This window comes from Bombus vancouverensis, chromosome 6 (genome assembly GCF_051014615.1).
Source record: "Bombus vancouverensis nearcticus chromosome 6, iyBomVanc1_principal, whole genome shotgun sequence".
Taxonomy (NCBI): Eukaryota; Metazoa; Arthropoda; class Insecta; order Hymenoptera; family Apidae; genus Bombus; species Bombus vancouverensis.
The window spans coordinates 18,776,212-18,791,016 of NC_134916.1; the positions used below are offsets into that span (position 1 = coordinate 18,776,212).

General features: G+C 47.7%; 1 protein-coding gene across 1 annotated transcript in view; it reads left to right on the top strand.

Moving 5' to 3' along the window:
* The first annotated feature begins 396 nt into the window (after positions 1-396).
* Positions 397-14,805, top strand: part of Ephrin (ephrin) — a 58,292-nt gene continuing 43,883 nt past the window's right edge. Inside the window, 2 exon segments of the mRNA XM_033339984.2 lie at positions 397-1,723; positions 1,726-1,951. Of these exon segments, the coding sequence (XP_033195875.2) occupies positions 1,663-1,723; positions 1,726-1,951 (287 nt within the window). The 5' untranslated portion in view covers positions 397-1,662.

Here is a 14,805-nt window from a genome sequence, read left to right on the forward strand (position 1 = left end):
TGGCGCGACGCGACGGACCAAAGAGTGAAAATTCACCGCGTGCGATCCACACGGGTGGTCGCGACGATCGCAACTCGTGCGAGAAACGAGAATCTCGCATCGCGTACCGACGACACTCTCCGTATCCGCAGCTTCGAACCGAGCTTCGAGACGAAGCGAAGCGACGGGAACACGCTCGCAGGGAGAGCCACTCGGAAACTCGCGTCTCGCGAGCAGGCGGCGTAATACCGCGTAGTCGCGGACCAAGGCAAGACACGTCGGCGAAGCCACGGAGGGAACGAGGGTCCTCGGGCTTCGTGCGTTTCCGGCAACGTTCGGCGCTCCCCGACACCCCCGGTCGTCGTTCGAGTCTGCCGACGCGAGACGAACGGCCGCGACAGTCCGCTCGGCCGACAGACGCGTCCGCGACACCGTGCAGGAAGGTACCGTTCTCTCTGCGTTCACGGGGCTCGTCTCGACGCAGCGAGTGCCTCTTATACCATTGCTCGAGTCGCTCCTCGACGCGAGTAACGCGTGTCGGCCTACGATCGTATCGAGGCGAGAAGTCGACGAAGAAGTTTTCTCAGTGTTCTATCGTCCTCCTGGATTTACACAGAAACCGATATATCGGTTCGGATCTCGCGATCGAACAAGTGAGAGAGCGTCGCTCCGTTTCACTGGTTATGCGACCCGTGCGGATCGTAAGTGCGTGAGAAAGTATACGGGGGTGTGTTCCGGGTGTAAAAGGGCACCGCTCCGTTTCGCTAGATTTCTGGTGCTGGTCCATCCGTGAGATTTCACGGTGCGATCTCTGACGACTAGAGTTTCTTGTTCCTTGTTCCTGGTAGCTGCCAGGATTGTCACAGAGGAGACACTGGTGCTTTTATCGTTCAGTGAGAGTTTGCGTTTACAGTGAGAAATCTTCGATAGTTATTTAGCCGAAGGTTTTCATTCATCCGAAGCAACGTCGTTCCGAGAGAAAAGGGTCGCTGGTGAGATGCTTGGCAGGTTCACGATCGTACGGTGATTCGCGTGATCCCGTCGCTGAGCGTCGGATACCCTCACTGTCCGCGAACGACAGCCTTCCATCTATCGAACGGTGGATTTATCGTAAAATCATCTCTCCGATGCGCCGCATGTTCGACGAAGCTATTAGACAGAATCCTCTATCGACAGTTCGTCGTCGTTTCTATCGGATTCCGGCAAAGTTAGACCAATGAGAGGGCCAGTAAGGTGCGCTCCAGGTGAGAGAAACACGGGGTGGACCCATGGAACGCGAACCACGGTGGACACCGTTGGAAACAGAACACCGGAGAAATTTCGCCGATTCTAACGACCAATCGCGCATCACCGACGATTTCATCAAAGAATTTCGCCACTCGTCGAGTCAACAACGTTCGACGACTTTCTCGATCTGTTAGACGCTCCGGTAGAACGCACCGAACCAGAGGAGCGTGCGAAAAACGTGGGAAGATTTGTCGGTCGTTGAAAGTTGAACGAAAGCTGAGAGTCGCGAGAGGAATGTATCGAGGATAAAGAGGGACGAACGAGGATACGCGAGTCCCAGAATTTCGATCTTCGACGTGAGAAAAATAGGAAAGAAAAGAGATAGGACAGGAAGAAGAAGAAGAAGAAGAAGAAAAGAAAACGAGAACCGATTCTAACGAAAATAGTGAAGTGTGGATGTGGTGTCCGTGCAACAGTGGTGGAAGGTGGTTGTGGACGACAACAAGAAAAGTGCAGGTGTCGTTGTTTGTTATTCTTGTTTTTGTCGTGGTTGTTTGTTGATTGTTGTATTCTTGGTGAGCAGTGGTGACGCGGTGCGCGCTGCTCGTTCGTCCACGTTGTTAACGATGGTTTCCACGTCCTTTGTAACTTTGGTGTTCTTCGTCTGCCTGCAAACGATTCTACTCTCCACTGTGAGCAACTGCGCAAAGACGATCAGCATGTACTGGAACACCACCAATTCCATGTAAGCCAAATCCAAATTTTCTGCTCCGCGCGAGGAAAATCCTCCGCCACGTGACTCTTTCCAGACCTTGAGACGGTGAAAGATTCATTTTGTTCGCGTCTGCTGTGCTCGTCGGGTCTCGCGCAAATACGCGTACACGCGTACACGCGTTGGCACGCGTGCCAAACGCGTCTCGTAGCGATGCTCGCCGGAGAATCGATTTTTCGCGGCGTCGTGCCTTTTGAGTAACGATGCTGCGCTTCCGGCGCGGCGGAGCTTTTATCGCGACGAAGCCGCGGTATCGTGTCTGCCAAAATTACAGGGGCGCATCGCGACGCCGTCCACGCTTTAATGCGCTTGCGAAATGGACCGAGCCATGGGGATCGTTCCGACGTCGACTCGGTCCAAATCGCCGACGATAAAAGCGAAGAAACGGCGATTTCCAGCGGCTAGAACCACGGGAAATTGCTTTCGGCGTAGCCGCGTGACCGATCAATTTTCTTCGTTCTACAGGAGTGCTTGAACTTTGACTAACTGGCTGTAAAATTCGTTAGCGAGTGTCAACTTCCTTGCGTCGTTTTTATTCGGTACCGATGTTCTTTGCGACTTTAAACCGTTAAACCCGTACGGTTCCTTTTAATGGTTCCGTGCGTCAGTCTTGCCTATATAACAACTGCTCGAACACCGGTGACAGGTGAAAAACGTCGAGATATATTAAACCGCGTTTAGACCATAATTTGCGGCGCGACTGTGATTGTATATTATAGGGCAATAGGTTAACGCGTGCGCTTACCTCTAAACGCGCTATCCGTGGGAATTTTTATTCGGCTTTATCAACGAATATTTTACCAAGTATCGCGTTTTGTTTTTCCCAACTCGACCGATTTTCTCGCGCGGAGAAAGATTACGACAGACGCGTTGCTTTATGCGGAATATTCGATATTCGCAGTCGTCATCGAACGTGCGCGAGAAACGATCGGCTATAAAGCGCGAGAACTAGAACATATCCATGCAGAAAGGGTGGAGAATGAAGGAAGCTACGGTAATTCAAGGTGTATAATACTCGTCAGAATTTACGCGTCACGCGTTTTGTATCGCGCATAAGCATAGTTTCACGCGAAACGTGTAAATCTGGCCGGGTAACGAGGCTCGTTATTTTATCTGGAAAAAAAATCTATAAGTGCGTTCTCTGTTGCTCGCTTCCTGCTCGGACGACGAGCGAAATCAAAGTGGCGCTCGTCAAACCGAAGCGGCAGGCTCGATTCACCACACTGCCAATTAAATCCACATTACGTAGTTAATCTAATCTGTCACGGTATTTTTCTACTTGTCCCGGATAACTCGTTTCGTGTGTGAGACAACGGTAAAAAAAATCATATTCTCGTCGTGTACAAGAACGTACCGAAAATTCGCGTGTAACTTGGTTAGATTTCGCGTGAAAATCATCCTGGGCTACCGTAACAGTACCCTGTCGACGAATTGTGCTAGTAAGAGGCTCGTAACGTTCCCGTTCTTTTTTTCTTCTCTTTTTTTTTTCTTCTTTTTTTTTCTTGTTACTCGAGGAAGCGGTGTCCTTATAAGCAGCTTGTTAGCCGAGCAATTTCTTTTGCTGGTTTTGCCCGGCAATTTGCGTAGTTCGCACTACTTTTTAGTATCCTCGCCGGTGCGGCGGTGAATGCGTAAATTCGCGCACGATACGCGTTGGACAAGAAACACGCTCGTGATTCGCGTCAACGTTATAATCGACGCGATATCGTTTCTTTTTTCGCTCGCTTCGCCTCCTTTTCGACGAGCGTGAAAAACTTGCCAGCCTCGTAATTTTCTCGATCGTCTGTAGTTTCTGGCCGATCGTTTTCTCGATCTCGCCATCGTTGTCGCCGCACATCCCGCCAACTAATTCGGTCCGAGAAAGAACGCTCGTAAAACGAAATTTTTGCTCGCCATCGAACTTTCAAGGACGCGGCCCGAAGATCGGTCGAACTTGGACGAAAAATTACCAGAAATTCGATTGCACGATCGCGAAGGATATTTTGTAGAAGTTCTGCCGTAAAGAATATCTCGAAATCACCACGGTAGAACGAAATTTTCGAAGGAACGCCCCGAAAGGTATCGCGTGGATATTCGGCGGTAAGTTAACGTAACTTTTTATCGTGCACGGTGTGCTCGAGAACTTGAATGCGCGTATTCAAGTTGCCCGGCGCATCGGTGTGTGCGTGCACAGCGCGCATCGTACAACGAAATCCGGGCACCCTATTCTCCTCTCTCGTATAAGGCCCCGACGTCCGGCTGACTTTGACGATCGGTTTGAAGTCGCGCATGCATTACTTACAGCCAGGACGACGTGGACTCTGGAACGTGTGCGTGCCCGTACGTGTGAGAATCCATTTCGCGAAGGAGAAGGACGTTGTCAGACTGTCTTTTTCAAGGGACGTACGAAGGGCAGTAAAAAACACGTCCCGCACGGAAAAAAATCGAAAAGGAAGTAACACGTATATAGCGAGCAAAAAGGAAACGGAGAAGATAGGGCAGAAAGAGAGAAAAACGAGGGAAAATATACTGCTGGAGAGAAGAGTGCGTTCTCGTCGAAGAAGCGAGACCGCGCGCATAAAGAGGGTGTAAATCTCGGCCGCTTATTGGAAAATCGAAATTCGCTTGAAGAAATTCAGCGTAAAACAAGGGTAGAGGAGGGAGGGGGTGCGGAGAGAAAAAAGCTGTCACGCGAAGCACGGAGATCCGTGGCTCGTTGATTATCATAAATCCGTTTCCACGATGTTACGCTGGCAAACGTATTCTCTACTGGCGGGCCAGAGCGCGCCAGCATTGACGTTTACTACCTCGTTGTGTTTTCGACGAGAATTCGACTCTTTGTAACTATGGTGGAACGTATTAAAAACGATTGGCATCTCTTTACTTGCCTGTGTCGAACACGTTAAAACGATTTAATACTCGCTGAAAATATGGTGAAAGATAATTCTGCTGGTTAATAAGACGACGAAACGTTCAAACTATTGTTTTAATCGGAGCGGCAATGGATCTAAATCGTCATGGGATCAATTACTCGTTCAAGTTTCGCGGAGATAATTGATTTAAAGAAGAATTTTAAACGATCACGATGTCGTTGGCGAAATAACGACGACAGAGGCACGATCGCGGCAGCAGATGCTGCAGCGCCGCTGGAGACTTCAATGCCGGACAAGAAGATCTGCCGCGGCAGATTATTGAACTCTCTACTCTTCGGAGCGCGCGCGCGCGCACGGCTAGACGATTCTATCGAGTCGAGGAAGGCATGGAACGGCCCGTGCAATAAGTGTTTCTGCCTGTCGTTGCGCTTACGGTTTCGTATTCGACTTGTTTCGCACATACGCGTAACACGGCCTGTCGTATTTTTGATCGGCCACGTCGTTAATTCCGCAACAAGACCAACGTGCTGACAAAGTATCAAACTGTACTTTATATTTCACGATAACGGTGCCGGTATTATCGACACCTGAGAGACGATTATACTCGTTCGTATTAGAATATATTTATGACACTCGTTTGTACTATGTACGATATGTACTACGTTCCTGACACTTTATGGCATTCGAACAACGATATTCGTCACAGCGTGTCAAAAATGTTTCGCACTTTACCTAGCTTCGCGTAAACATATCGAGCTAGTGTCAAATAACCTGATCGTGTAAATTTATTTTTTTATTATATTATATTATATAGTCTACAGTGGAGAGGAAGCGATATATCTGGATCTGATAAGAGAACGTTTCCGTACAGTCACCTGTTCCATCGATTCGTCAGTTACTTTTAATTTACTCGCAATCTCGCAACTCGAGTCGAAAAATCACGGTCGATGAAAACCGCTTGTCGCTTTGCAAGCGATAGTATGAAAAATTGAGAAACCAGCAGTTTCGAAGCAGTTCACGACTATCAGAATTATGCCGTTAACGCGTAATGCTAGCGACAAGCGTGACGGATTTCGTCGATACAATCGCGAATCGAACGTATCGTCCGTGAAACCGAGACGCGATGGCATGTTCGTTACATACGAAATATCTATGCGTAATAAATATGTACGCGAAGAAATTGCTAATTGTACGAAAAATGGCGGTTTTAGCAAGTCGAGCGTTAACGATGCGCCACGGCCTAAAATTAGAGTGCAGCGTGGCGCGTTACCCCGAAAAATCTTAATTTCGGCGCGGTGTAGATTTCATAAACCGTTACACTTTAACACGGCCTCGGTACCGTTATTAAATTGCCGGTGTACACGCAGCAAGAAGCTCGTTTTTGAAAACCACCGAAGATTCCTATTATCCGGCTCTCGGTAGCTTCGTTTCGTGGCGCTTTATAGCTTCGAGTATTAAGGCAACATCGATTTGCAGCAGCCACAAATCAGTGGTTTCCCCGAGGAAACTAGTACCCTTCGTACCGAAGATCGAGAATTCGCTGCCCGATTCGTGGAAATAACCGACGGCCGGCACGCCGTTGCCGTGTCGAATCACGCGGAAACAAAGAAACACCTTCGTCACGACGGGACGATAGGAAACAACCCGGAGATCACGTACGAATCGACCGATCCTAATTATTCCGCTAACTCCGACGAAAATAGCAACAAGAATTTCTGTTAAAATTCTGTTGTCAAAAAAATGTAACTTTAGGGGAGACACGTTGCGGCCTTCGTGCGGGAAAAACGAAATCTTCGTTTAATCACGCGTGGGAAAATAAACGACGAAACTACGCTGAAGGCAAATTGCACAGAAGTCAAATGGTACGCTGCAAATATCTCGCTCTGCGAAGTATCATTACGAACAGTGTGAAATCTCTACATTCGCGAGTACCGCCAGCCTGAAGTCATCGGTTCCCTTCTCGTTAAAGCGACGCCCTTTCTACAGGAAAATTGAAATCCGCTTCGCGGAGCGGGTGAATAACGACCTATAAAATCGCTTGTATCCCAGTCTAATCGTTTCATCTAATAACCTTACATTTTATTCCCGATTTAACGACGGTCGAGTGATCGGTAGTTTAGCTATTGAAAATACAAGACGACGAATTTATTTTAAACAGATAAAATGGTATTTCATGCAATTACGGAAGGAAGCCTCGGAGCTTCTTCGTCTTTACATAAATACGACGAAACCACGACGAACAGAAGCGCGTCATTTTCCTATGATTAAAGTAATTGTAGAAGAAGAAAACTCGATTTGAAGGAAATGTTTCTGTCGAATCAGCTGATTACGAGCATCGTTAAATCGCGTGTGTCTGGAGAATGTGGCGCATGGCTTAACGAGCGGCAAATTAATTATTCATCGTTAAAAGCTAACGGGCCGTAGTGGCATCGCGTCAACGCGGGTCTACGCGAGAAAAACGAGACGCAAGACACACCGGTGACGTTTACGAGTACGCGGACAGCGCGTAAATATCTCCATGAACTTGCAGGACGCCTTCTTCCTGTTACCACGTGTTTAACGTTCTACGACTCGCACAGATCAAAGAGAGAGAGAGAGAAAGAGTTTCTCTTAATTCTTCCACCACTAATACACTCTTATACACCTCTATGTGGTATTCGCGGAGAACGATTTATGATCGCGAAAAAGTGCGAAAACGTGGCGCGAAACGCCGATCGGAAAACTCTCCCGACTGATTTACGAATTATAAGTTACATCCATCCACTTGCGCGTGATTTACTTTCGACGACGAGACTATTACCGCTTTGTAACGCGACTGTCTCACTAAGAGGAAGTCATCGTGATTAATTAGGCAATAAAAGACGCACAGCAAAAGGAAAGCGGAATCGCGCGTACGATTTGTCGTTAACCGAACTCGATATCCACTAATTTAACGCGAGTTACACCGATAATCCCGTGGCCACGTCTCTCGATGTCGAGGAACCGTAAGCGAAAGGAATATTCCGTTCTCTTCGTCGTTAGCGTTTACTGGCGAAGCGACTCGGAGAGTTCCAACCATGGAAAAAGTTCCTCTTTCTCCACCACCCCTTGTGTCCCTGTGAGTAGCTCAAAGAAAGAGAGAAAGGGAGAGAGAGAAGGAGAAGGAGAGAGAAGCTGCTCCAAGAGGCACGTTTATCTCCAGCAGACTCTGGCGGCTGGCAATAAATCCTGGCGTTATCAGTATTAAATATCTTTCGTAAAAATCCGCAAAGAGGCCGAGAAACAAAAGATCATTATTAGCGTAAGCACGCGTGTACATCATTACTCGGTGTGTCCCATGCAACCGGTGCTCTCTCCTCCCGCTTGCTGCTCCGGCAACAATACACGGATGCCTTACGCTCGAGAGTCACCAGCGTAAGGGAGAAAAAGCGTACGTCGGGGCGTTACGAGCTACGAAGACCGCGTTACGGTTAATTAAACGCGAACCGAGCCTTCGACCAATAGCTACGGATCGCCTGGAAACTGGAAACCAGACGCGTCGAGAAAACACGTCCAGAAAGAAAGATGGAGAGAAAGCGGCAGCGGCGGCGGCGCCCATCGCATCCGTGAAAAGGGACCCCGGTAAAATCGTCAGAAAAGTGTCCTTCTCGAACGGCAGCTGTTTCCTGTTACAAAACCCCTCTACGGCTGTCCGTGTCTCTGGTCCATACTCGGGGAAAAAGAAGAGGGGCACCCTCGCCAACAGCGAAAAACCCCTGTAACATCGTGGTTAGGACTTACATGCGATTACATGTTGTTGGCGGGGCGTGTACGACACACCGTAATCCGTAAAACGCGTGCGTACCACAGGAATTTATGTCCCAATTCCTCGTGCGCCTCGTTATATTGCTACAAATGGACGCGATGGATGGATTGTCGGTTAGAGGGATAGAAAGGAAGAGGGAAAATAGCGTCAGAGTTTACGGTAGGATAAATATCACGATATCCTAAATCTTTACTAGGTAAAGAACAGCGTAATACGCGAATTAGTGCTCGATCGAAGCTTCGTACGTTCTCAAAATTTCTTCGTAACGTTGCAATTTCAACGAACAGACCGCGTACGCCCACCCCGAAATCCTGCCAGCGGTTAAAATCAATTTTCCCGCCTGTGGAAATTAATATTTGCCCAAGAAGAACCGAGGGTAGGGGAGCGATCGATGGGGACCGGCGGTCGTATATCAGACTTACGAAGTAATCGCGTATTGTGCGTCGACAGATAGCCATCATCTAGCACGGAGCGTGAACGATATTTCGCGTTACCCACGCATTCCATTTTTCCCGGATGATCCCCCGAGTGTGGTCGCGTCCGCGTTTGTCAGTCGATAGGGCGTAGCGAATCGCGACGTTCCCATAGGTTTCGTCACCTGAAGGGCGAACGGATACGCGCAATGAGAAATTTCCACGGCTCAGCAGGTGGCGAACATTTGCACGAGACTACGTTACACGTTTGTCCGCCAGAAAAAAAAGTGTATCGTTTGATTGTAGACGGTGCACCGTAATGATCATTATTATACCAATTAATTCGCGCCTACGTGTATACACTATACGCTGTTGGACGCGTTATCCCTGGTCAGCACGCGATTTCATCTGCGAAGGAACGTCATTAATAGCTGCTCGGATATCGCTATACACTTAAAATAATTGCGGGCCCGAGCAGCGTGTATGCACACACGAGTATTTCACGGAGGCACGTGGCGTTTGTGTGGGTTGCGTGAAGACGAAGCCGCATATTTGTTCGGCCGTAGGTGTGCGCCGAACGGACGAATAATTTTATTCCCACGGGAACTCGCGGGATAAGTCGTCCCGCGTTGGCCCAATTAGCTCGTAATCGACGCGTTCGTTTTTTGTCTCTGGCCAGAAGAGAGCCTCGTACTCCCTTCGTTTGCTGAGAATTTTAACGCATTTTAATGGGGCCCCGGGCGCGGCTATAGCGGCTCAATTATCGATCGTAATTGACGGAGTGTTAGGAACGAGAATGAAAAGCTGTCCGGTTTCTGAAACATCACGTTTCGCGGCCCGGTGCAACGTTCCAGGATGAATTTTAAAATACCTAACGGGCTTCGCTTCGGTTATGAATTCAGTGGAAACGACGGCCGTACTGGATCGAGTTAATAAAGCCGCTTGCCGTATCCTTCGGCTTTATTTTTATCTTTACTTAATTACTTTTCCAACTGACAGAGCTTTCGGGACCTTCGTCGTAACGTGTACGTTCTTTTTTTACGTAGAAATCAAATTCATCGGTGCCGAATGAAAGAAACGTTTCGTTCGAGCGTGAAAGACCAATAGGAGAACGGACCAAAACTCGGAGAATTTAGGACAGAGTCATAAATCGCCCTCCTCGCCAAAAAGAAAAACTGCGATGTCGGCTATGTTAAATCGATACCAATCGCGTTAACCGTACCCTTTGTTCCCAGTTTCCTACGTCCTAAATTCCGTTCCACCTTTTGTCGAACGATTTTGCCGCGTCGCTTGGACATCCTCGAGACCGCGAAAGGATTCGTAAAATACCAATTTCCGTTTCACCGCACCGGCAAGAGAGTCGTCGAGCTGTCGATGATTTCCGTGCTTCGAATAATGGAGAGACTCGCTCGGTGTTACGGAAGAACATGCGTATTTGCGTGTTGCGTGGGAGAAAGAGAGAGAGAGAGAGAGAGAGAGAGAGAGAAAGAGAGAGGGGAGACGGGAAGCATATGCACATGATGAGTGCGTATAAGTGCACGTTTCGTCTGCAAAACCGTGCAGGAGATTGCACCTCGAGGTCCTGCGGTGCGCGTTCCATGAAGAGACGTTGAACACGCTGAGAAAAAGGAGGATGAAGGAGAAGAACGAACGAGAGAGCAACTGCCTCACGGTCCCTTCTACCGACGTATCCTCGCTCGCTCGTCCTCATTTGTCTCCTCGGTTTTCGAGCCACCGGCCAAAACTCTTCGTGCCTTTCTTTCGGCCTGTTTCGTCTGACCGTGCTCTCTCTCCCTCTCTCCCCCTGCCACCAGCCGCTCCTCGTCTGTTTCTCTTTCCTCCTCCTCCTCCTCCTCCTCCTCCTTTTCATTTTATCGTCCTTTTTTTTTCTTTCTTTCTTTACGCCATCTCGCTTCCAATCCATCGCTCGCTGCTGGGACCCTGAAAGGACTCGCGGCTCCGTCAGACAGAAAGGAGAGGGAGCGCGGGCACAGCAGCGAGGCTTTTTCGAATCGAATCCCTCATTGTCGACTCGGTAATTTGAGGAGGATCGAAATAACCCATTATCCCGTAATGAGCGGTGCATTCACGTCCACACAGGGATGTACGCAGCGCTGGTCACGTGTGCATACGTGTTTCTTCGCGTACACGCGGCCACGCCACGCAACGATGTTACATTTACACAGTCACCGCTCGTGAGTCGTTCGCCTCGGCCGACGTGCAAACGCTGTTACGGGCTTCTTCGTCCGTAAGGAGCTGCGCGTGTCTCGAAGACGTATCCTCTAACCACAAATTCTTCGTCAAACGTCGATAATACGCGCGGTTGTTTGTTCTTTCGTAGCCTTTCGATGGAATCGAAGCAACATCTTGGTTGGAAACGTTAAATAATGCTTCGTGCTAGATGACGCGACTATCGCAAATACCATTCTACGACGGATTCTTGGTACGTGGACTGTTTTAACGTTACAGGAGGTCACGAGTAATACTTGTTTATTCCGTGTTAAACGTAGATATGGCTATCTATTTTTATCAAGCTAGCAGACAGCTACTTTTATAGACTTCGCGGAAGGGGAATGCATACGGCACAGATACGAATAGAGTACATGAACGCCGATCGATAGTTACAAGCTACATATTCTAATCTTTCTTAGATTTCTAGCTTCTAATCGGTTCTTTCCGTGTGTCGAATGGGATCTCTGCACGACGCGTGCTAGCTTTTCGAAATTATCGAAGACTTTTTCGTCACAGGGAACCAGGTATTCGATCGCACATAGTCCACCCGAAATATTATTCTACCAGTTTACCTTGTTTCTCCCCCAAAACACGAGTGGCACCAACAGTTGTTTTATTAGCTCAACGTGAGTCACGCAATTCCTAGAACTAATCAAACGTAATCAATCGTTAAGAATTTGTCGATCTTCTATCGTTAAACCACAATTCCAGTAATGTCCAACTGGAAGGGTCGTCCCTACGTTCTTGCTTCAAAATTCGCTTAAACCTGTTCAAAAAGTCTTTTTACTCTATAAGATCGTACAAAGCTGGATCAAGGAGCGGAAAGGATATTAATTTTATCGATTATCGATTAAAATCTTACAACTCGCCGATACCAATAAATCTCCCGTAACAGTAACAAATTTGCTAATACGAGAAATTATACGTTATACGTATTAGGTTGTCGGAAAAGTTTCTTTCGATTTCATATCGGTGATAATAAACGGACGACAATTTCTGTTTTACGTTATTTTATCGAATTAGATATGATCCATTTCGTTCTATTTCTGTTATTATGTTCGTGCGTAATTCAATAAACTAATATGAAACAGAAACCATTCCGCGTCTATTATTTCCTTATAAAACGAAAGAAACATTTCGGACAATCTAATATTTACAAATCTCTCTTACAAATGCATTTACAAAAAAAACTCCTTAGTTTTGTAAATTATGGTGCAAGTGGGTGCAAGGATAATTTGCAAAGTGGATGGAACAGTTCGGAAGGTCTTCGAACCTCGTAGAAACCTTGGCGAAGCGTTTCTTAACGATACAACCGGCGCCATCTCTGGGGCAGGCAAGAAACCACTGGACCGCTCATTTACGACTCTTTCAAGGACCTGGTCGCACTAAATCCTTGCCGCCTGGCACCGTGTGCCCGCTCCCTTGCTGCCGTCGCTGCTGGCGTTCACTGCTGTTCCGCCTCCAAGTCCTCGACATACCTTCGACGAACGGGGTACGACTTTCGCGTTACCGGACGGTAAGCGGCGACGCGTAATGAAGTAATCATCCCCGTTATCGGCCCTCATTAATCGATCCACCTCGAGGAACGGGCACGGTTGCCTTTCCGAGCGACGCCGCTGTCGTTCGTTACACCCGAAACGATCGTTCGATCCCATCTCGTCGCGAGTTTCGCGATGTTTTCCGCAATGATGCCGTTGCATGAGAATGGAAAACAGGATTCTCGGGATTTTCATTAGGTATAGCGGTTATCGAAGAGCAAACATGTCGATACTGTTACTCGTTAACGAAGGTTCATCGACGATCCTCGACGATCTACGTCTCTTTGTTCCAACTTCCGCGAGCTTCTCAGGATGCCATGCGTTTATCTACCGTCTCTTTCGGCGTTCTTCTCGAAATAACAAGCCGAGGAATATAGGACTTTTCGCATCGATCGTACTACGCTCTGAGTGAGATTTTTCATTTGGTGCCAAGTGCAGCGATAAGGGTAACGATCAGTTTCGAAATTGACACCGAGAAACGCTTCGTCCATGGATACGAAGGGATCAACGATGCGATATTTAGAAAGAGATTTAGCTCGAATTTGAAAAATAAGTGGGTATATTAATATCTTATCCGTGCGAGATATCGTACGTTTTTGTTAAGAAACATAGCAAAATTCGCATAGAACGTTAGACTTATCCCGTGAAAAGTTCGGCCTATCGAATCCTCAATTAATTCAAAAAGCAAGATATCCAGGAATCCCGAAACGAAACCGAACACGTTCGAAGATAGCATCGCGAAACTTTCGTGCGTTTCCATAGAATCCACTCGATTCGAAATACCTCGAATTCCGTCGTTGCCGCGGCTCCACGAATCGTCCCTTACTTATCGGCATCGACGTATCTGTTCCCTCTATTTACTCGTTCGAAAGTGTACATCGTTTTCCTCGATTCAAAAAAAAACCATAGAATTTTCCTTCCTCATACCTGGCCGTACTTTGTACGCCTCTAATCTCTCCAACGAGCATCGTGTTTCCCGGAGTTTCTTTGCCCCGTCCATTGTTCTAGCCGGCTCTCGTCGTCCATTCTAATCATCGTGTTAGATTCCATATTCCCTTATCTATTCCCCGACAAGACAAAGAAATCTAACAGAGTTATCTGATGACGTAGAGAAAACCGGTACTCTCGCGGTCGTGTTCCTCCGATCCGCGCTAATGGCCACGGTCTCCACAATCGTGGATTCACGTGGACACACCCTAAACAGCCGGAATTTTGCCTGCTAATGGAACGACGTGTTGACACGGGTTCGGTCTATTTGTACGAATACGATTTGCTAGAGGCGCCGTGCGCCACGAGGTTATTTGCGAACGGACTAATCACGAGTTCCCAAGATCCTATACCCACACACGGTAAGACAATGGAAATACCTGGCGAGAGTGCTTTTTCGTCTTAGAAGGCTCGCGCGCCTCCTTGTTCGTTTATCTCGACAAACGATCTACCTAAAAATGTTTGTTCCGCCGGCCGCCTGAAAATTTTGGTTGCGCGCGAGTTACAGCCAGGCGCCATGTGCTCCGAGTTGGAACGATCTGATCGCGGATCTAAGGAATCTACTAGTGTAACACGATAGGAGGTTTTAAAAACAAAGACGTAAAAACCTAGGATACGGCAACGTAACACCTGGACCTGGCTACCTGCTGCTGGATTTTTCGGCTCACCGTTTCGTCCGGACTCCTGCTTTACACGCGTTTACCTATTCGCACACTTGCACGATGAAGAGCGGATATTTCCTCGAGAATCCGTGTAGATAGGTCTTTGAATATCGAAGAACGTATCCCGTATCAATTTATACGACGTTATCGGATCGTCATTGACAAATAAATAATTTGGCTGGATCGCGCCACCTTCGAAACGGCCAGGTTCCGTCGATGCGTTTCTCGCTAATAACGTCAACCTAACGAACGACTCTTTTGTGAAAGAGGACCGAGTTGTGTACAAAGGTTATACCGAACGACCAGAACCACTCGGTTTTAAAAAAGGTTTAACGTAATTCAATGGGATATAACAAATT